A 21759-nucleotide genomic window follows, 5' to 3' on the forward strand; every position below is an offset into this window, starting at 1 on the left:
CACTTCACACTTCAATTTCCGCACGGTTTTCTTACCTGCCTCATGGTGGGGCGAAAATTCGAAGTTGTTTGTTATTGCCGCTCGTTATTGTTGCCATGTTCCATGTCGTTTTCCATTTCGATGGTGTCACTAACATGTTGCGCTTCCACAGACCAAAGGGGGCGGGGGGCGGCTGGGCGACTACCGTAGGCGGGGGCGTGGCAGCGGCCAATGATTTGAGGAGTGCGCCCAGGCAATTTCACAACGGGCACGTATGCAAACAGTGGCCAAAAAGTGGGCGTTGTTATGCCAGGGCCTCGAAATGGGAATGTGCCAAACTGTCGGCTGCAATTTTGTCGGCTGGTGGCTTCAGAAAAACGCATAAACAGAAAAAATCTCTTTAGAAATTTGCTAGATTTCCCCGATTGTGCTATACCCACTATTTAAATCTATTATTAAAAAACGGATACCCCGAACATATCGCATGCAAAGCTGCATATCTATTAGTCAGAAAAATGGCATTAAATGCGAGTAAGACGTTTTACAATTTTTTCATAACTTTATAATTTTAAAGAAGCTAAAGTCTTCTTTAATGCAAGAATTGTTACCTACCAATTGCCCATGCCTAGTATACCCCGTATTCAGGACTGCAGTACCAGGTAACTATGCAGTAGCCCAAAGGACTATGATATGACAAATTCAGCTGCGTATGTCGTCTCCTTGGGCTTTTGGCTGAGTGAAGAGAATAATGGCCATGCCCTCAGTACAATTTCCGTTGCATCCTCTGTGCGACATTCGAACAAAAAGGAAAAAAACACTTCGTGCGAAATGGGAGGCAGATGTGCAAATCCATGCCTAACTACAAGGTAAGCAGAAATCGGAACTGGTTGCAGATTGAGCTGTTGCCAAAATTTCGGAGATCCACGGCTGGTTTACAGCCCAAAGGGTAGATGGAAATGCATCAGAGTTGCGACCAGATTTTGAATGCTGTCAATCACCAGGAGAATTGGAAACCACTTTCGCTTTAAGATTTTTATAAGACTCTTTGTTTTAGACACAGCCGTGAAATGTTTTGTTATTAAATACATTTCGCAGGTAATTGAAAAACTTGAATAAAACTTGATCTTTTGCCAGAATATTTTATTTGCTCTTAGAGACAAACTATTCAAGACCCGAGCCACCCCAACTTAACACATTTATAATGCCCAGTAACGTTATGAAAATGCATTTTTCGACTGTCCCCACGACAATGAGAAACGAGAACAACAGAGCAGTGAAGAGAAGGAGAAAAACTCCCCCGACTTCTGGCATAAAATATCACACGTTGGAAACGTTTTTCGCAGCATTTGTGTGGCATTTAATTAAATGCATTTTTATTTTATTTTTATACCCGTTACTCGTAGAGTAAAAGGGTATACTAGATTCGTTGAAAAGTATGTAACAGGCAGAAGGAAGCGTTTCCGACCATATAAAGTATATATATTCTTGATCAGGATCAATAGCCGAGTCGATTTGGCCATGTCCGTCTGTCCGTCCGTCTGTCCGTCTGTCCGTCTGTCCGTCCGTCTGTCCGTCTGTCTGTCCGTATGAACGTCGAGATCTCAGGAACTACAAAAGCTAGAAAGTTGAGACTAAGCACACAGACTCCAGAGACATAGACGCAGCGCAAGTTTGTCGATTCATGTTGCCACGCCCACTCTAACGCCCACAAACCGCCCAAAACTGCCACGCCCACACTTTTGAAAAATGTTTTAATATTTTTTCATTTTTGTATTGGTCTTGAAAATTTCTATCGATTTGCAAAAAAACTTTTGCCACGCCCACTCTAACGCCCACAAACCGCCCAAAGCTGCCACGGCCACACTTTTGAAAAATGTTTTGATATTTTTTCATTTTTGTATTAGTCTTGTAAATTTCTATCTATTCGCCAAAAAACTTTTGGCCACGCCCACTCTAACGCCCACAAACCGCGAAACCTGTCCTTCGCACTTACACTAGCTGAGTAACGGGTATCAGATAGTCGGGGAACTCGACTATAGCGTTCTCTCTTGTTTTAATTTCACCCAACGTCACATAAAATATGCGAACAAAAAAATAGGTGTGGACCACAAGAAACAGGTGTGAAGGAGAGACAGTGCAAAAAGGTGTTAATGGTGACTATGAAATTCCATTTGCATACACTCTCAAGTTACAAAAAATAATAAACGAAAAGCATAGTTTCTAAAAAAAGCGATAATTTTTAATGCAATTTTACCTTTTTTACCCGCGTGTGTGTGTGTGTCTGTGTTTTTTTTGCCCCTTTCGGCTAAGTAATGGTAATTAGGCGTGGAAAAATCCATTAGCCCAAGCCCGGTCGGAAACGGTCGCCAGAACATAAGGCGGAGCCCTTCGAGTGCTAATTTGAATTATTTAAATTTACAAATTGCCACATTTAAAACTACATAACATAAATAAAGAAATCGAACAGAAAATATAAAGTCTTATAGAAAAAGAGATTCTTATTACTTTAACTGTCGCTATTGAAAGATTAGAATTCTAGTTTGTTAGGGGAATATCAAACACTTTTAAATTTATTATGCCTAATAATATTTAATTTATTTTTGTATAAGAAAGTTCATTACAGTAGCTACTTGCTTACTCTTTATTCACGTTTCTGGCCATATCCAACGCAAGATGACGACTTCAAACAACAAATGAACAAGTAAACCAATTACAAAAGCGTAGAAACCCAGAAAGGCGACTAAGTTAACTTGCAGGCCGTTCTCAATGTTTTGCCTGGTCTCCTCCTGAATGGACTGCACCGTGTGCTTGCCGAAGTACAAGGTCACCACCACCAGAGTAATGGCAGTTTTGCAGATCCACACGCAGGTGCGTTCGAACCGATTCATGATGATGCCCCCAGCCTTACTTTGCGATGGCCCCGTGATCGCATTGATCAAATACCAGCTGACATAGAGCTGCTCCACTCGAGTCCGGAACCTCTTGCACCACGTGTACTTGGGAGATCGGCGGTAGCTGCCGTATGTGAAGTACTTGGATCGCATGAACTGCATGTGGCTCTTGCGGTCAATCCAGCTCTCCACCAGGAACAGTTGCTGGACCTTGAACTTCAGATCGACGACTATTATGGAGCGGCAGTACCACGATGGATACCGACCATTGGGAACGAGACGCAGGGCCAATCGGGTTGGTATATAGATGTGTCCACGCGGAACCGTAATCTTAATGGTGCTGTTCCTAACCAATTTCGGGTGTCCGGGATCCTGAGTGATTTGATACGATGTTTGCTGGCGATGCGGCGACTTGAGGTAGAACTTTATGTTCGATGTAGTTCCGGCAAACTCCTGACCACCAGTCACAATCACGACTAGAATCTCCGGCCCATCCCTGAACGATGGATCCGACTTTGCCATTGACATATCGCATTGTAGAAATTCCGGATTCCTCAGATAGGCGGATATAATGTTGAGGTGCAGGAGCCACTTGAAGATAAGCAACAGACAAAGCAGAACGAAAAATACCAACAGGGTCATATTAAACACGAATGTGGGCACGGGTATGTGCTCCACAAACAACTCCGTTGAGATGGGAAAGATTCGAGATGACAGGGCACCCAGGGTATAGCAAGTGCACTGAACAGATGATCCGCGACTGTGCTCAAAGGTGGTGGTGCAGAACTCCTCGCTCCAGCCGGGATCCAATGAACGATTCATCCAGATGTTGCACTGGTAAATTTCCAGGAGTATCGAGTAGTTCAGATAATCCACCTCCTTCACTACTTCCTCATTCTCATAGTCCACGTAGTCCGAATTTTTTCTCACATTCGGTGCTCTATGCGATTTGTTTCCCTTCGCCATTCCCCGCGGCTTCAGCGTATCCTCCTCATCGTTTTTATATCGGATTTCACCGGGCTTGTGAATGGCCACGTATGCCGGGCACCGTTCGCAGGAGTTGGCCATCCAAATGCGTTTGCCCTTCATATCAGGAGTGATTCGACAAGCCTGCTGCCTTATCTGCCCGAGTGTTGGCCATCTGTGCAGTCGCATCTTGACGTACATTAGCTCTGAACAATTCACGATTCGCACTGCCAGCATGGCCTTGTGGTTTAGCATCAAGCTGTAGATGTGGACTTCCGTGCTATTCTGGATACTATTGTTGGTCATGTACTGATTGAAGGACTGGTCGTTGAACTGCGTAATGTTCGTCTTGTATACTAAAGGATTCTTCAACTGGAACTCTTTGGCGCTCCTGAAAAACATAACTGGACTGTAGGCGTGAACGATGAGCACGCTGGTCTTCGAGGGCAATGGGTCTGGATACCACCAGTAGATGTTGTGGAAGTTCTGCTGCGAGATGACCTGGAGCAGAATAGTGCTGTGGTTCAGTCTCTGTTTTAGTTCGAAGAGCAGCTTTGTCGATATCTTGATAAGGTGGATGTGGTCTATTGTCTTCAGCTTGATGTCCTGGGCGTTCTGTGTCACCTCAGTCACATTAATCTGTGTAGTGGACATGCAACAAATCGAATATATAAAGCAATGGGATGACATATATTGAGATGCATTAGATTATTCATTTTTCGAATACATTCCTACCTGGTACGCAATGCCGCTCTGGTAGATTGTCATTGCGTCGTCATAGGGATGATGTCTCTGAGTGGCAATGACACCGAGGAAGAAGATGCACCTGTACAGGAACCACGTACTCATCAGCCAGCTATTAACGCGCTCCAAGATGAGTGGATCGAACTTGATAACGAACGGTTTCTCCAAATCGATTCTCTGCAAATTCATGCACGCGGGATTATGCAGACTACACATGGCGTTCGAATGACTTTGGGTTTTCTGCCCCAGAAGTGACATAAAGAACATATGCATGGCCGACAACGAGAAGTAGCCCTGCCGATGCAGCCACTCGTGGTCCAGAGCGATCTCCAAGAAGGTGTCGCCCATTATTTGGAACAGATCCGCCATGACGATGGCTCCACGAAAGTCGATTGGATGCAGCTGAATCAGCATGTGAGCGGCCACCGAGGTAATCTGCTCCAACTGCGAGCCCGTCGAGGCGTACAAGCCCTCCAGATACGAGTACAGTTCAAATCCATCGATTGACAGGTCCAGGAAGGTGGTGGCAGCTATTGCCCTGATATAGGCTCTATTCCAGTGACCGTGCTGCAATAAATTCGGCACATTCTCCATTACGTCGTCTATCCCACTTATTATTCCTTTATCTAACGCCAATACTTTCACTCTTATTGTTTTTTCGACGCACATGTCAATGGCGTCACATATGGAAATCATGACGATTTCTGTAGCCGGTAGAGGGATCACAATCCTCGAATATGGCACATTGGTGGCCACAACTGCATAGGACACCATGTAGCGAAAGGTTATTGGCCGGAAAGGCGACTCAAATCCCGGGCAGTTGATCTCGAACATGGACAAGCTCTCGACGCCCAAACGCGGATTGATTGTGCAAGTGCCATTTTGGGGGCCGTTGTTCCGGCGCAGCGTGTAAAATGCATCCGCCCACCTATTGCCCCTTACCCACACCCGCAGACGGATATGAACGATGGGCTCGTTGGTGTGGATAATCAGATATTTATGAGAAGATTCCAGATAGGGCGGTAAGCCTGGATCCAGCAGCCACCACTCATACCGCTTAACCTTTCCCGGGCAGTCATCGCAATTGGGGATCAGGTGCACGCTGTCCAATGGAGCATAAACACCCAGATTGCAATTTCTACGGCAGAGGATTTGGGGCGTGAAGCATGTTTTGGCGGTGCCCTTTATTTTTTGGGTTGTGGTCTTGCGGTTCCGCGGATCGGAGCGCGAGGTGACGGTCAAACTGAAGTCGTAAACGGCACCCACCTTAAGAGCATTTGGGGGCAGTCTCAGCTTCGGGCCTATAAAAAAACTTTCAATATACCGAAGTACCTGAAGTACTAGAAGTATGTGATATATTCTAGACTTGTATCTATACTTATCTATCAAGAAAGCTTGAGAAATTTAACACAACATTTAATATCTGTTAAAAGGGTTGCACCAGTGGACTACAATAAGATTGTTCATAATACTCACTCTCGGACATATCCTTTTGGCAATACTTGTTCGATGGATCGTCTGAACTGAGGCAACTCCACAAGAAGCGCTTTGACTTAATGGATTCCTGTTTTGTCAACCTGTGCTTCGAGCTGGACCCGTCAATAAAAATGGGTTTTCTGACGTCGACCAGTCGTCGCTCATTGCCTTTGATTTGGGGTTCAATTGGGGGCGGTCTGTACTTCATATAGCACTAAAATAAAGGTCAAGCCCTGAGGGGTTATACATTTCTTCTAGACTAGGTCCACTCACACGAGCTACTGTGGTTATGCCGTTCATCACAACTTTACCTCGCAACATGAAGACTCTGCTCCTTTCCGGATAGTGGAGGAGGTGGACCTTGTAGGGCAGTAGCTTCACCACCAGTCCAGTGGCACCTTCTAAACGAGCTATGATTTCTGCGGTTAGAAAATATCAATATTTGTGCACTCGTTGTACCATCGATATCAATATCTTAATCACAAAAAGCGTGTATAAGGCATAATTTATAACTTACTTTTCTCTGTGATATCACAAAACTGCCATTCGATTTTGTCATACTCCAACGTGGGGCATGCATCGCTAATGGTCGCGAAAAATTCTAGATGACCAATGGGGGAGAAATACACTGGTTTTTCGGGATTCTGGCAAAATTCCAACTCCAAAGCGGGTAGGCACGGCACTTTTGGTGGTCTGTGTACAGTAATTTTAAAACGCACTATTTGTGCCAACAGTTTTCGTCTGTCCTTTGAAGGACTTACTTTAGCAATGATGTATTTATGTTTCGTATTGTAGAATCGAGCCGAGCTTCGATGGAAATAACAACTATTGTATGGAATTCGCTTACTTCTTATGCCCCAGTTTCGCAGTAACTTCCGAAGGTCGTGGGTGTAACTCCAAGCCCTATTTCTGAAACTGACTGTCGTATTTACCTCATCAATTAGGTAATCATTTGTATCAACAGTAAGGTTGAGCACAAAGTTCGTGTTTCCCAGTTTCGGCATAGTTGTGAAAATTGAGTGCTTTTGTTCATAAACTGGATTGGGGTTCATGAATAAGTGCACCTTTAATAGATTTTGGCTCTGGCTCTGCATTTCGGTTCTAAAGTTTCGGCCACTGATACTCCCAATCAATAGTTGGTTTCTTACAGAACTTATCGTACCATTAACTTCTGAAACAAGGCATGGTCCCGTATAATTGTGATCATTGACAGTTTGATTTTGAAACTCTGTAGAGTTGTAATATATGCAGGTTGAACTGTAATTATAGATGGGAAACCAATACTCATCATCGTTTGGGAAGTCATTATAGCTGGATGAGACATTTGTGCTTTGTGATTGCCTTTCTTCGATTCCGTTTTCATCCGTCTGGTTTTCGTTTTCATAACTCTTTTCGGTGATGACTGCATTATAAACGAGGTGAGTTGAGTTCTCACTTCGCTTTTGCTCCGACATATACTTATGTATGAGTTCTGTATCTTCCAGACCAATTTTTTCACTTCTTGTTTTAGAAGTCGTATTGTACTCCTCAGAGCTAGAAAAGTCGTAGCTTTGATTAAGAACGGGATCCCATAACCTCTCAATTCTTTTCCTCTCCTCCTCTTCGGGATATGTTCTACCCATCCCCTTTCGACGCTTTCTGCTTAAATTTGTACTAAATCTAGTTCGATCTGTAGAAGACTTTAGCCCAGCTCCAGGACTTCTCCACGGATAAGAACTGAGCCCGCCTTGAGGGCTCTCTGTCGAACGGTTGTAAGCCTCCAGAAATGTGCCATCCAATAGGGACATTAATGGGGTTCCGTTGTTTTCCATGATCAACACCAGCGATATCGATATGGTCATGAGGTACAGGAACATATCATAGTTTACACAATCGTATCGAAAAATAGTTCACTTTTTGCGTAATTTCCTCCATTTTCGATTAAATTTTGACTCAAGAAGCAAGGTGTATGAACTGTCTGACGTGGTTTGGCAATTTCAGCGGAACAGCTCTTTCATTTTTTTAATTGCATAATACTCGAACTGGGAATGTGTGGTTGACAGGCGACATGACATTTTACCGCAGAACATGTTCGTATATCTTGGTGGATTTTTAATTTTTTTTTTTCATCACTACCCTCTTGTTTGCCTTTTTCCTGTTGCTGTTGTTGCTGCTGTTGTTGTTCTTGTCGTGTCGCTGCCTACATAATTGTTTTAATTAATTGCGAATTGTGCATGCAAAAAGCATAAAGTGCACTTCAAATGTGTGAAAAGGAACAAAAGCGAAAAAGGCTTTTCTGCACAGCTGGTAATTTATTGACCACAATAGCATCCAGAATCGGCGTCATCAACAAGAGCGATTACAGAACACGGCTTAACCCCAACTTCAAATCCAAGCTCATCCGCTTTCTCATCCCAATTTCCCAATTTCCATTCACACAGTCCATATAAATCAAATGAAATTAACTGAGAGTGAGCGAGTGCAGGAGCGAGCAGATAGAGCAGCAAATAGAGTGTTGAATTTTTATAAACCACAAAAACAACGAGCATTGACAATAGACAATCATACTTTATTTACTATAAACTTCGCACATGCATAGTGTTTTTTATGCCAGGAGGAGTGGCCAGGACACTGGGGCAAGACAGGGCGACAATTTCTTAAATTGTTCGAACAAATGAGAATGGAATAGAAGTAATGGAAGCCGAGGAGAAACCCATTTGCAGGCGAGCGCACGTCGCATAAAAAATAAGGCACCGAGAAAAAGTGGAAACTGATTTCACTTCCTCTAAATGCTTTGGAGATACTCTGCCCCGAAATTTGATCTCAAAGGGTCTTGGGAGTAGATGAAATTATTACTTACTTATCCAATTAACTTAATTTAATCTTGGGCTAGCATTCCGCTTTCAAACTATTAACACATAAAACCAATAAGAACTAGTTTACCGTAGGTTAGGCTACAGTTTTTTTTATCTAAAAGAACTAAAACATTGGCGTAATTCATATAAAAACTCATAGTTTATACACATATCTTTGAGCTTAACAGCTTGAAACCAAATTAATGTATTTAAATATTTGAAATTTATTAAAACAAATTGTTTGACTTTTTCCAATCATCGGATGTGTCTTCCTGGGGTACTATACCCACAAAAAAGAGTATAAAAACTTTAACAGCAAGGCTAAAAAAAGCAAAACGAAGGAACGGAGCATTTTACGATTTAGCATGTGCGGACCAACTGGGAGTCGGGTAGTCGGGTGGTTGGGGGCCTGATGAACCGGCGGACGGACGGATTCACATACGGACGGATCGGAGCGCCAGTGGAGGACCGCCAAGTTCAGCACTTTGGCGCGTCAAGTGCTTTTCATTTTCCGAGCACGTCGCCGCGTCATAAAACAAAAACGCATGAAGCGCAACGGAGAAGACGAAGCGGGGTGTTCGGGCACGTTTAGCATATATATTTTCACACTTGCAATCATACTTTAAGCAGAAAAGTACGCTCTCACACACGGCCAAGTTTCCACGGTAGAGATGGAATCTTAAAAAAACTCGAGAAAAGGCAGATCTTTAAAACAGCATAAGCTCGAGGAACTAAATACATCGGTAAGTTCACACTTTTGTTAAGCGAAAACTTTAAATTATTTAATAAGTAGACGTTGAAGTTCGCGTCTAACTTAGTGAGGGAGTATCTCAATTAAAAAGCACAGTTTCGGCTTTGATTTGAGATACATTTCAAAAGAACTTTTTTGTGAACATCGAAATGTCCTGAACTGAATAGTTTTTCTATGTCATCCCTAAGTGTTACACACTCATGACTCTGACACCCAGTTGGTGTGGGGTCGACTTTCCCGTATCTTCATTTTCATTCGCAGCCAAAAGCGGTGCCATAAAAGTGCGTCGGGATTGTCGACAAACTTTTGCTTTCTTTACTTGCTCTTTTTTACCCTTGTTTGCCATCGTGGGTGTGATGATAATAACTTCAAGAGGCACATCGACGGGGGCGTTTATCTTTTTTGCACGGCGGCGGCTTACAATGACTGCGGCTTTCGGTTTGGCTTTAATTAAAGTGTCATAGACCCCGTTAGCGCATCTTAATTACCGAAAATGATAAAATTCCATAAATAATGTGCTTTGCTGATAAATTAATATTAATGCGAGCGGTCTGCCAGGCTGGCAGGCTGACATTCTGGCTGGCTGAAAAGTGTCTCGCAGTCGTCTAATAGATGTCAACTCTGATTTCTGCTCATTTGAAGGTCTGCTGTTATTAACTGAATCGACTTATCACTTGTCGTCGAGAAGGGTTCGGTATGAAGAAGGCGCTGGGATGAGGCATTCGACATTAAAAGGATTTCGCTGGATGTGCCATGATTTCTGACACTAATGACGCATAATGTTATCTAAATAATGCAGATTAAATGTTTGAAATGCGAAATAGTTGCGACGCGTGCCATTATTTTCCTGCTCGGTCAAAGTTCAAAGCGCTGTGCCACTCGTCATCCTCATCATCCCCCTTCCGGTTTTACCATCGCCGTATTGGCATGGAATGCTTAATGGATCTGAAAGCAGCGTGAAACCATTCTGCAATCCTTTTTGTGCCCATTACCCTGCCAGCAGCTCATCCACTTCATCCATCACTTGGCTGAAAACTCTTTATGCTCACAAACTTTCCAGCTGGAGCATTTTCGATGGCCAAGGGGGAATGAAGCTCGGTTTGTTTTGGACCGGACTGGTTCCGGTGGTGACGTCTGTTTCGGCCACGTTGGCAACGTTGGCAACGTTGGCAACTTTGCATGCGGTTTGTCTCCTCCGGTCCAAAGTTCTCGCCCCCTGCGTCCTTTAATGATCCATGCCGCAAATGAATTGCAGTCCAGTTGCAATTGCTGCACTTGATTTGCGGTGCGACTTAATGGTTAACAATTATCTGGTGGCTTTCTGCGGGCAGGAGTTCACTGTTCCTGAAGTTGACACTAAGTGTGCGGCAGTTGGCACATTGACCAGATGGAACGGACCCTAAATTTAGGATAACTTTGGTCGAGAAACTCTAAGTTTTACTCTTTAAATTTTAAATGGCGTCTTTTTTTAGTAACGTCGTTTTTGAACTATTTAGATATACTTCGTTAAATTATTTATACAGCCTTTTCCTGTAAATGAACTTTTGTTGTTGACTCATCCAGCGATTGACTTGGATTTATCAGTAACTTCCGCAACTAAACCACGAAAATGTGTCAGCGGCAATTACAAGAATCCGAAACTGTCGCTCACCGGTACTTGGCCACGCCCACCACATCCGGAGCCACATCCGTATTTCTATCCGTACACCCAACTCCGGGCCGCACAATATCAATTATCGGGCTTCAAGTGTCGCTCAAGTGTCACGTCAAACACCAACACAAAATACGAGCAAAGAGCAGTGAGCATCGAGCATCCAGCAACCAGCATCCAGTATTGAGTATCTAGCACCAGGAGACCCGCGAGCACACATGACAATCCAGTTTCCGCCCCGAGCATCCTGGCTGCACTTTGCAACCCAGTCGCGCCCCCAAACCCGTCAGGACATGCTCCTTTAACGCCACCCCCAGCACGAGTATGTAAGTAACATTTTGCGCTTTTGACTTTGATTGATTACAAAAGCAATTGAGCATATCGTCACGCTATGGGAGGGAAAAAACTGAAATCGAGCAAAGCAGGGAGAAGCTGGGCAAACGAATTAACATAAATAAAAGAGGCCAAAGAACGAATTTTCATTGACAGCTTCCGACAAAAGAAAAAGCGGAGCGCAATTAAAAGAATCCATCTTTCGCTTCCCACCTACCAATTCTAATGAGCAATGCCTTGTAATTTTCATCAAGGTCCCTGATTTTCCAAATCGCTTATGGCAGCGAGATTTCGGTGGAGCTTCTCAGACAGGCTTGCCATTAATTAGCACAATTGAAGCGGGCTTAACGACACCCTTTGCAAGGCTAATGAAAATAAAATTTCAATTACGTTTAATTGATAAACTAATCAACAAAGGTCGACAGGCCTTGATTGATGGGTTTTCCTTTAAACATGTCGGCCGCATCAAGCCTTTCGGCGCTGAAGTTTGGAACTTTTGAAGTTTGGAACTTGGCTTTACTTCTAGGCATGCCAATTTATCTGTAGTTTTCAAACATTTTTTCATATTTTTTGGTATATGCATTTTGAATTCGCAATGCTGATTTTGTATACTACTTAAGTATACTGCTTAGGTCCATTAGCCACTACGCTTTTTCATAGAATCCGATCTATTCCCGCAGACCGACTTAAACAGGGCAGCTTTTAAAGCAGCAGTCTCGAATAAAAACCAATGTGGAGCACTTAGAAGACTGCTTTGGCATTAGAAAGCGCAAGGACCATACGTGTGAAGCGGTGCCTTGATGTGCGGCCGTTGCTGCAGTTTGCCTTTTGCTTTACTTTTAATTACCAACTCAAATTACATGGCCAGGCAGACAGGCGGACAGACAAAGGCGGAACAGCTGTTTGGCTTGTTCTTGCCACGGGACTGCCGGCGGAGAACCGCTGTGGAACCGTATCGCAATCGCAAAACTTGCCCGAGTCGAAAGGCAACCAACCACAGAGCTCGACTTGCTACACACCGACCGAGCGTCTGCAGACCATCGTTTGCTGCACATTTCATTACAATGCCATTGTATTCAAATCCTATTATAGAGCGTAAAGCACTGGGGGAGTGGTGCTGTGGTGCAGTGGTGCAGTGGCGGCAGGACTTCATGTTTGCAGCACGTTTCCACTTTCGCACTTGGTAAACATAAGTTGCCCACGCACACACACACACACACACACATTCAGCGAAGAGATTGCGTTCTGTCCGCCACACTCTATAAAATAATTACCAACACCAGTGCAGAAACAGGAGCTCTGCTCATGCACTCGAAAAAATGTTACCCTAATTTCAATGAATTTTGAAATAACTCCTAGATTTAAAATAGGAATACATTATTTGTATCGAGTCTAACCAATATTATATTTTTAACATTAATGAATCTAAACATTTTTCCTGAAGTTCAGAATAGTTTTAATTTTACCAGTACAGTGGATGGATAGACGTCATTTTGGGTTTGATTTGGTTCCATACGTAATGATTTTATCCATGGAATATTTATTTTAAATGATTTTCATTATTAGTATTTTTCATTATATATATTTTTTTTACGAGTGGACTGAATCCACCACATTGGTTTCCGTCAAGGGGGAGGTGCATGAAGCCGGAAGACTTCCATTACAACTGCCGAGCACCAAGCCCGGGAAATTAAAAAGAACAGAGCGAGATGGAGAGCCAGAGACAGACAGAGACAGAGACAAAAGAACAGCTAATGACACTGAACCGATGTGTTTAACGCCTTACCGACTAAAATGGCAATTTTTTGCATATTTTTTTCGGGTTTTAATTTTATTTGTACAAACACTGCGCTGGATTACATTTGTACATATAATATCATTTTAAATTCAGGTATAATTTACACAAAATACAGGTTACAGTTTATTGTATATCTGTGACTTCTTTTCCCCATTTTGCATTAAGCTATAAGCAAGAATAATGATAGCCTTTAAGTAATCTTCCACTGCCAATAGATTTACTCTTCTTTCAGCTGTACAATCATAAAAGATTGAGTTCCATATCAATAATGGGTATTTATTTTGCTTATCATGTAAAGCCGGCAAACACATGGCATTATCGTTATTTGAACGGATATATTTGCATGCTTATCTGAAATATATATTTGTTAGTTTTCCGTTGGTCTTAAACTACTAAAAATAATCATTTATTTAAAAGATGAAAAGGAAAATACGATATGCATATGTAAATATATATTATTGAAACATTATCTGTATTAATAATCATTTATAATCATTTATTTAAAAGATGAAAACGAAAATACGATATGCATATGTAAATATATATTATTGAAACATTATCTGTATTAATTAATGATTAACTTTGGTAACAAACTTTGCGATAAAGTTTAGTTAAAAAGTAGAATGGCTAACGGTAAGCATTCACATCGATGAAAAACATGTCATATAGATTCGATTTGTTGAAATTCAGAACCCTCTTACCCGTTTTTTCGACCAGAGTTTAGGTCTATTCGCTTAAACCGAAGATAGCTCACGGATCAAGGATGGGCCACCGCAACATTTGCTGTGACGGCTGTCAAATGACGAATCTCCGGTGTCGCCGCTTCCGGTGCTTGCGCTGCGTGAACTACAACCTATGCGGCATTTGCTACGATCAGCGGATAGAAACGGGAGAGCATTGCGCCTGGCACCCCATGCAACTGACCTCTGACCCGGACGATCTGGGTCTGCTGCTCAACGGCGAAGTCCCAGACCTGATCCACCTGTCCAATTGCTTCAGCTGTCCACATTGCGGCATACTTGGCCTCTCGGCAAAGCGCCTAATCGAGCATGTGTACATGCAACATCGGGGGTCCGATGAGTATGTGGTCTGCCCCATGTGCACTGGCCTCTCGGCCGTCGAACTGGTGACCATACGCAACCTGTCCAAACACCTCCTGCACGACCACATCGATCACGCCAATTTGCTCGAGCCCGACACACCGCCACTACGCCGAATCTTCACCCGGAATCACACACGCCAGCGCCGCCAGTCACAGCAGCCACCAACTCTGCATTCAAGGGCAGTAGATATGCTTTTACAGCTGCCGACTGGACCCGCGAGTACGGATCAGCAGCTCCTTGGCAACATTGATCCTCCAGAGGAGGCAGCCAATCCGGAGCCCCTTGCGTTCAACCTGACTGTGGTGGAACCTGACGAACAGCACGACGAGCGATACCTTCTACTCCAGTGGATGGCACAGCAGAAAGTGCGGTGCCAGGATGCGGAATTGGACCAATGTACTAGGCGGCGGCACAGCCTCTTCGCCGAGCACTTGCTGATTTCCATGCTGTGCTGCGAGGAGCTGCAGCTGCCGGAGAACGGCAGACAAAGGCACGAACAGAATTCGGAGGGCGATCTAGATCGGGAAAAGGAGCACAGTCTGTCCAAGGTGATGTCGGTGATGTCGCTGCCGTGGACCAGAGTTTGGCAGGCCACCCAGCTGAGCGGATCGGAGGGGGAAGGCGATCTACAGGGAGCCGGAAAAGATGGAGTCGATCTGGACAAGGTTCAGATCGAGGAGCACAAAAGGGTAGCTGCGGAGGAGGCCATCGATTAGGCGACTCGAGATTGTGTCTCTTCTTTCAAGCATGTTGATTTCGCTTTGTGGTTGCGTTATTTAATTCGAAGAAAAAACAAAATTTTTGTGAAAATTTGACTTATATTTATAATTTGGCTTTTATATTTTGGCTTTTATTTATATTTATAATATTGTAAGTAAAAATGGCCAGCAATGTCAACATATGGGAGACAAGATTTCCCTTTGTCCATCAATTTATCTCGTGTTGACGCGTCTAAATTTGAGTATTTCTACGCTCTTTCTTGAGAACGATGGCTCCCGTAAAAATATAAAAAACCATTAAATTTTGTATTATTAAAGTGTCATGTTTTTATTGATGTATTTGCGTTAATGTGTTGCTAGGGATCTTAGTTGGTCTTTACCAGCCGAATCCTCCTCCCTGCTGCTGTTGCTGCTGTTGGTCGCCAAATCCACCTCCGAGTCCACCTCCGAATCCTCCCTGCTGCTGTTGCTGCTGTTGGTCGCCAAATCCACCTCCGAATCCACCTCCGAATCCTCCCTGCTGCTGTTGCTGCTGTTGGTCGTCGAATCCACCTCCGAATCCACCTCCGAATCCTCCCTGCTGCTGCTGCTGCTGTTGGTCGCCAAATCCACCTCCGAATCCACCTCCCCACTGAGGCACGGCAGCGGCCATGGCGAAAAGTGCAACGAAAAGGATCTGTAACAATATTAACAACAGTTTAGTTTTACAAATTTCTCTTTCTTAACCGTATATGTAGGACTATACCAAGAACTTCATGATGCTGATGTTTCGATTAGTCTTGCTAATGTGAATGGAATTTTGGGACGCCTCCGATCTTTTATACTCTCCTGCAATCTCATTGTGTCGTCACGCGCCGAAGTATTATCAATGTTCGGACAAATTCAAGTACAAATAACACAACAAAAATACCAGATAATTTCCAGACGTCTGGGGTTTCAATGTTTGAGCACTGTTTCTACGTCTATGCTCAAGAAGGGCAACCCTTCAACATCAACCTTATCAGGGAACGCAAGCCTAATCTAATAAGGTCTCAACAGTTTCTTAGCAAACTGAGGCGCGACTTAGAAGAAGTCTTTGTTTGAGATTATTTTCGATCGCTTGTGTTCCATTTTCACGCATCTTAAGCGTGTCACGGCAGTAATATGGCTTGCTTGCTTTTCTGGGTTATCATAAGAACCAAATCAAAAAATTAAATTACACTTTCGAAATTAGGGGGGATAATTAAGCTAAAATCCTTGTAGTTATGGATTTATTATGCTATATCTATGTGTTTTATGTTTTACGTGGATTTCCCCGGCTATCCACTGTTCCTCCGCTAACAGAAGTAATAAAAAGATATTTCAAAATTGAGATAGAAATAGGCAAAAGGAGATAACATCAATTTAATGACACTTTTTACGGGCTGTTTCCGTTGAAATGGGCGTGGCAACGTTCTAAAACAAACTTGCGCTGCATGTGCGTTCCAATAATCGATATGCTTAACCTCAGCTTTTTAGAGATCTCTTCGTTCATACGGACAGGCGGACAAACGAAGACGGCTAGATCGTCACGGCGACTGATCCTAAACAGGAATATTTATACTTTATAGGGTGGGAAGCGCTCCCTTCAACCTTTTGAATACTTTTCAAAGAATCTAGTATACCCTTTCTATCTAAGAGTAGCGTTCTTTAAAATTTTCTAGAAAGACAATACTCAAAACAGTCGTCTTATCAGTTTTCTCTCTTACATAATACATAAGTGACTGAAAGATATTTTTAAATTCATTTTTTGAGAAACAACAAATTCAAAAATATTAATATTATTTTTATTTTTGCTGTTCGTTTCTAGTCGGTTTGAAGTGTTCCCGTTTCGGTGCAGTTTTAGTTGCATTTTCGCCAGCGATTTGGGCGCCATCTTCCATCTTCCAACTCCCGAAAACCCAATCACCATGAGATCATCACAAGGATATCATCACCAGATGAAGCTGGTGGACGATGTGATCTACGGAGGTGTACGGTTGATCACCGTACGACTGGCGAGGGTACCAAAATCATCTCGGGGTCGAGCGTAGACGTTGAGCTCAACCATCGACAGCAGGAGTGTTTCACCTACGGCGACAAGAAGTCCTTCTACTCGAAGGACTACATGAATAAGGCGCTGGCCAAGCTGGAGGAAAATCGCCCGACCAGATCTTCAAGACCAAAATGAACAATGGTATGAAGGACATCCTCGGCCGCTTCGAGGAACCGCAGTTCTTCACCGGCGAATATCGCTACATCAACGGGGACAGCGTGCCCGTGGCCATGTTCTTTAAGGAAAAATGCTGGATAGATCCCAATCCCGCCCAGATGGTTATCAAACGCACCCTTTACAATTTTGAAAGTCTTAAATTTATGTTACAGCGCTGACAAAAATGCCTGTCCTTCGATTTGTTATGATTTCTTTTGGCCGTAGCCCTTTTAAACTCGACCTAATGTTAACTACTATAAAATTGTTCTGTGTGTTCCTGTACAAATTCAGCCTAAAAGAATACTGTTAAACTTGTGAAATGAAATACACCACTTAGCAAAGTCTTCAACATTTCTTATACTAGATTTTAGTGACAATTAGAAAGCTTTTAATCGGCACTTAGCTAATCAGCTCCAAAATAAGCAAAACAAATTAACAAAAGGAAAGATCAGGCTAAAGGTCCTCATCCCCGATCAGAAATCAGCACGTTTAGTATTACTTAAATTCTGCCACCTCATCGCAGACGCCTAATCTAATAACCACAGCGTGGGGTATATATATTTTGATAGGAAATAATAAGCGAAGAAAACAAAAGTTTGTTTTTATTACTTTGTTTTGGTGCAAATCGCACCATGCTAGCGTCCACCGGCTATAAAAGCCCTGCCTGTTTCATAGAATTATTTAGTACGCTTTCGACAGTGTAAAAAACCAATCTACAAACATGAAATTCTTCGTAAGTTATGACAATTTCTTAATAGCGATTTGGTGGGCTCGGAACTAAAAGATCGTCTTTCTCCTGTTTGTTTAGATTGTCTTCTTCGCCTTGATCGCGATGGTCTTTGCCGGTGGCTACGGAGGACATGGTGGACAAGGTGGATATGACCAGCAAGGATTCGGACAAGGTGGACACGGCCAGCAAGGATTCGGACAGGGCGGACACGGCCAGCAAGGATTCGGACAAGGTGGACATGGCCAGCAAGGATTTGGACAGGGCGGACACGGCCAGCAAGGATTTGGACAGGGCGGACACGGCCAGCAAGGATTCGGACAAGGTGGACAAGGTGGACAAGGTGGACACGGTGGACACGGTGGACGCGGACACTACTAAAATACTGATTTAATAAAAATTTAAAAACCTAAAAACCCCTAAATGAACTGCGCTTTTTAGTTCGATACAATCGGCAAGATTGACATAGAAATTTTATTTACATTTGCTTGTAGAAGAAAGTGGTATACTAGATTGAAAAGTTAAAAAGCATAGCCACGAAGAGCAATAGTCAACGTTGGTCAGTGAATAATAATTTCAATATATATATGTGTATACATGCGATCTCTAATTTTAGATTGTTGTAGTACGTATTAGTCACTGATTTTTATTCCAAGCAGCGTAGCTTATTTGATCGCTTATTTGATCGGGCATCGCGAGTACTTACAAACATCCGCTCAAAATATTCGGGTGTCTGCAAGCCCAAAATCTGTAGATAGCCACATTTTTTCCTTAATTTTACAAAAATTGAAACAACACGAAATGGACATTTCTTTTTTATATGTTATATTATTTGCTTTGTTAAACTTTTTACTTCCTATATTTAACTTTATAAATGTATAATATTTCTTTTTAAGCTCTTTCTCAAGCTCTTTCCAGAGCTGACAGCTGGTCTTAGCTCCTGGAAAATAGCTAGCTCATGCACTTCCTCCAGTCGGTCGAAATGACATTATTGATTTCCTCTGCTGCCACATAAAATCATTGCACCATTCACTCACAGTTAGTATTTAAAAAAAAATCGAAAAAGTTGTTGCTTACGTAGGAGTTTTGAGAAGCGCAGAGAAGGGCACACATATTTTGATATTTATTAGTATTATTTAGTATTTAGTACTTTGTATTATTTAGTATTTAGTTTAATTCATTATTTCTTTTTAATGTAATGTAATACTTTCAGCTATCTTACTTATAATTTTATAATTTCACTTTGAATGCCAGCTAGAACAATAGAATAGTGTTAATTAAGTATAAATATTATTTAATAATATATAATAATAATAATATATAATATAAACACCCGTGTGTTTGATACTGCCGCAAATAGAGTGTCAACAAACACCCGGGTGCTGAGACACCCGGTGTTTAACGGGTGCACTTAGAGTGCCGGTGGCTTGCTGAAGTTGTTTGATAGATATGCTCTTTAATTTAAATAATATTAATGTTAAGGCTAAGTATTATTGATTTATGTAAGCTGTCTTTTCGGCGAAAATATTTGCTTGATATATGAAATAGTAGTTTCTTGAAAAAATGTCTTTATAAAATGTTTTTGTATATAGATGAAATAGATGAAAAAACGAATCTAAATGTCGATTATGTTAGCATGCGTAACAACCTCAGTTAGCTTTGTCATTCAACGAGGTTAGCTTGGGAATTAATCGGTGCATCAGCTAATTCTATTGAAGAAACATTGCAAGGCTAAAAATATCGACTTCCAGTGAATACTGATGCTGGGAAAATGTAATTACTCTTAACAAAAGTTCGAGTACGACAATTTTTACAATCGAATTAGAAATAAGGGGAAAATAAAAGCATATAAGTTTAAGGCCAGGTACTAAGTAAAAGTATTGGTGCCTTAAATGGCTATGATAAGTATTTTATATTATTGTATTTGTAAGGGTAGTTTATGTTAGGTGTAAGCTCCCTTTCTTATTTGCTATATAAGACACAGTTCGCCATAAAGAACTTTATCACTTACAAGATGGAGCTTATGGTAAGTGGAGCGTAATATGCCAATATATGTAAGTTACTAACGAAAAATATTAATAGTTTCAGCTTGCACTAGTCAGTTTCATTGTCTTCGCTTCAGCTGCGACCAACACAGGGTCATCCTACCGATACACCTGTAATTCCAATACTGGCCAATATAAATGCACCTATGAGCTGTGCACAAAAACTTTAGATGGTAAACAAAATTGCACCTCTAGCGTTTCCATGCAAAAAAATATAGCTACCCAGGGAAGTTCATCCTCCTACAAGTACTCCTGTGCTTGGGAAACTGGAGTATATAAGTGCACTCATATACGATGCACCCATAATTTCAACGGTCAAAAAAAATGCACTACTAGTCAAACTACTCCGAAGACTTGAGTAGGCCCAAACGCTAAAAGAAATAATGAAAACCAAAATCCAAGCAAATAGAAAACGTAAGCACTTTAGAAAAAAGCCCAATACTTATTAAAAATCCCTAAAAAAATTAATAAACAATTTAAGATTGGTAGCTTTATTTCATCGACTTGCAAGAGGTATTATAGAATGTTGTTTTTCGATGTTTCAATCGGAATGACAAGACAAATTAGTTCACTGCTCCGGGAGGCGGTGGAGGCTGCCCGGCGCACCAGGGCGTGCAGGGCGGTAGAGTTGGGCGTGGCGAGTCTGGTTCTGGGCGAGACAAAGCCCCGGCAAACAAAAGCGATAGGAAAAGCAGCTGAAGAGAGGTATTGTTAATCAAAAGTGGGGTCAGACCCAGCTCACGGCTATCAGATCAGCTTAAGCTGCTCTGAGCGAACTTACGCAGCACTTAAAGTCCATCGTCACCAAATAAAATTGTTGCTATGAATCCGCTGGGAGCCGCTGTGCCTGCTTATATACCAATCGGTTGGGCATGATGATTACTTTACCAATTGCGAAACATGCACTTAAAACTACAGTGATTGCTTTTAAAAACTGTATCAGGATAAGATACTATTTGTTAATATACGGTTGAAAGAAGAGCCATCTGATCCATTTGAGTACATGTAAATAGTTTGTTTCTATTTTTAAAAAAATCCTTTTTTTTTTCGGTGTGCTGAATTTATTGTTCTCCATGCTTCGGTGTCAACATTCAATGCGATTAAAATTAGTATTTAGGGGCCATGATTTCTTGTGAAATTGTGTACATACTTATTAGAGTCGTTGATAACATAGGTTTTTGGTTTTACCCTCAATGTTGCGTGCTAATTGTAAACAATGTCAATTTATAATATAATTTATAGTTATTAACGGTGTTTTTTGCATTTAAATTATGCATTTTTACTACATTGTTTTAAGCAACCAAACTGACTTTATATCATACAGATCAACATGCAATTTAAGTTTTAAAAATGTATTTTCTCGACACATTCCACACAGCAATATGTAAATTAAAAATGTGGAAAACAAACCGGAAATTTATTTGAGTGGGTGTTGGGTGGAGTGCTGAAGAGGGGGTAAATAAAGAGTAAAGGACCCGAAAATGCTGAAGTGGCACTTTCAGGTGTCTTCGAGTTTTGCTCCTGCAGAAGGTT

General features: G+C 42.0%; 5 protein-coding genes, 1 long non-coding RNA gene and 1 pseudogene across 9 annotated transcripts; 4 read left to right on the forward strand and 3 right to left on the reverse strand.

Annotated features, from left to right (window-relative positions):
• Window positions 1-2592: 2592 nt before the first annotated feature.
• On the reverse strand, window positions 2593-8029 carry LOC6528258. Of its 3 annotated transcripts, XM_002089275.3 has the most exons (5): window positions 6574-8029; window positions 6330-6475; window positions 6057-6270; window positions 4572-5881; window positions 2593-4475 (listed from the first exon to the last, which is right to left on the reverse strand). In XM_002089275.3, exons 1-5 carry the CDS (start codon window positions 7910-7912, stop codon window positions 2625-2627), a joined length of 4860 nt encoding a protein of 1619 aa, XP_002089311.2. In that variant the 5' UTR covers window positions 7913-8029; the 3' UTR covers window positions 2593-2624. The 3 variants fall into 3 exon arrangements, with proteins under 3 accessions (XP_002089311.2, XP_015054444.1, XP_039226834.1); XM_015198958.2 differs by lacking the exon at window positions 6574-8029 and having other exon boundaries at window positions 6332-6466; XM_039370900.1 differs by lacking the exon at window positions 6574-8029 and having other exon boundaries at window positions 6368-6448.
• A 6038-nt stretch (window positions 8030-14067) lies between these two features.
• On the forward strand, window positions 14068-15457 carry LOC6528259. Its single transcript, XM_002089276.3, has one exon. The coding sequence runs from the start codon at window positions 14187-14189 to the stop codon at window positions 15240-15242; it is 1056 nt and encodes a 351-aa protein (XP_002089312.1). The 5' UTR covers window positions 14068-14186; the 3' UTR covers window positions 15243-15457.
• Window positions 15458-15547: 90 nt separating this feature from the next.
• LOC6528260 (heterogeneous nuclear ribonucleoprotein A1) lies at window positions 15548-16077 on the reverse strand. 2 transcript variants are annotated; one of them, XM_039371009.2, is made up of 3 exons: window positions 15991-16077; window positions 15870-15921; window positions 15548-15749 (listed from the first exon to the last, which is right to left on the reverse strand). In XM_039371009.2, the coding sequence occupies exons 1-3, from the start codon at window positions 16000-16002 to the stop codon at window positions 15622-15624; spliced, it is 192 nt and encodes a 63-aa protein (XP_039226943.1). In that variant the 5' UTR covers window positions 16003-16077; the 3' UTR covers window positions 15548-15621. The 2 variants fall into 2 exon arrangements, with proteins under 2 accessions (XP_039226943.1, XP_002089313.1); XM_002089277.3 differs by having other exon boundaries at window positions 15548-15921; window positions 15991-16057.
• Window positions 16078-16184: 107 nt separating this feature from the next.
• LOC120320865 lies at window positions 16185-17808 on the forward strand (annotated as a pseudogene).
• A 250-nt stretch (window positions 17809-18058) lies between these two features.
• On the forward strand, window positions 18059-18605 carry LOC6528262 (otolith matrix protein OMM-64). The gene is made up of 2 exons (XM_002089279.3): window positions 18059-18187; window positions 18263-18605. The coding sequence occupies exon 2, from the start codon at window positions 18315-18317 to the stop codon at window positions 18573-18575; it is 261 nt and encodes an 86-aa protein (XP_002089315.1). The 5' UTR covers window positions 18059-18187; window positions 18263-18314; the 3' UTR covers window positions 18576-18605.
• Window positions 18606-19560: 955 nt separating this feature from the next.
• LOC26534507 lies at window positions 19561-20705 on the forward strand. The gene is made up of 2 exons (XM_015199029.3): window positions 19561-20207; window positions 20264-20705. The coding sequence occupies exons 1-2, from the start codon at window positions 20121-20123 to the stop codon at window positions 20582-20584; spliced, it is 408 nt and encodes a 135-aa protein (XP_015054515.2). The 5' UTR covers window positions 19561-20120; the 3' UTR covers window positions 20585-20705.
• On the reverse strand, window positions 20702-21204 carry LOC120320618. Its single transcript, XR_005560150.2, has 2 exons — window positions 21008-21204; window positions 20702-20921 (listed from the first exon to the last, which is right to left on the reverse strand). It is a non-coding gene; the product is annotated as an uncharacterized LOC120320618 (long non-coding RNA).
• Window positions 21205-21759: the final 555 nt, after the last annotated feature.

The sequence above is a fragment of the Drosophila yakuba genome, chromosome 2L (assembly GCF_016746365.2).
Source record: "Drosophila yakuba strain Tai18E2 chromosome 2L, Prin_Dyak_Tai18E2_2.1, whole genome shotgun sequence".
NCBI lineage: Eukaryota > Metazoa > Arthropoda > Insecta > Diptera > Drosophilidae > Drosophila > Drosophila yakuba.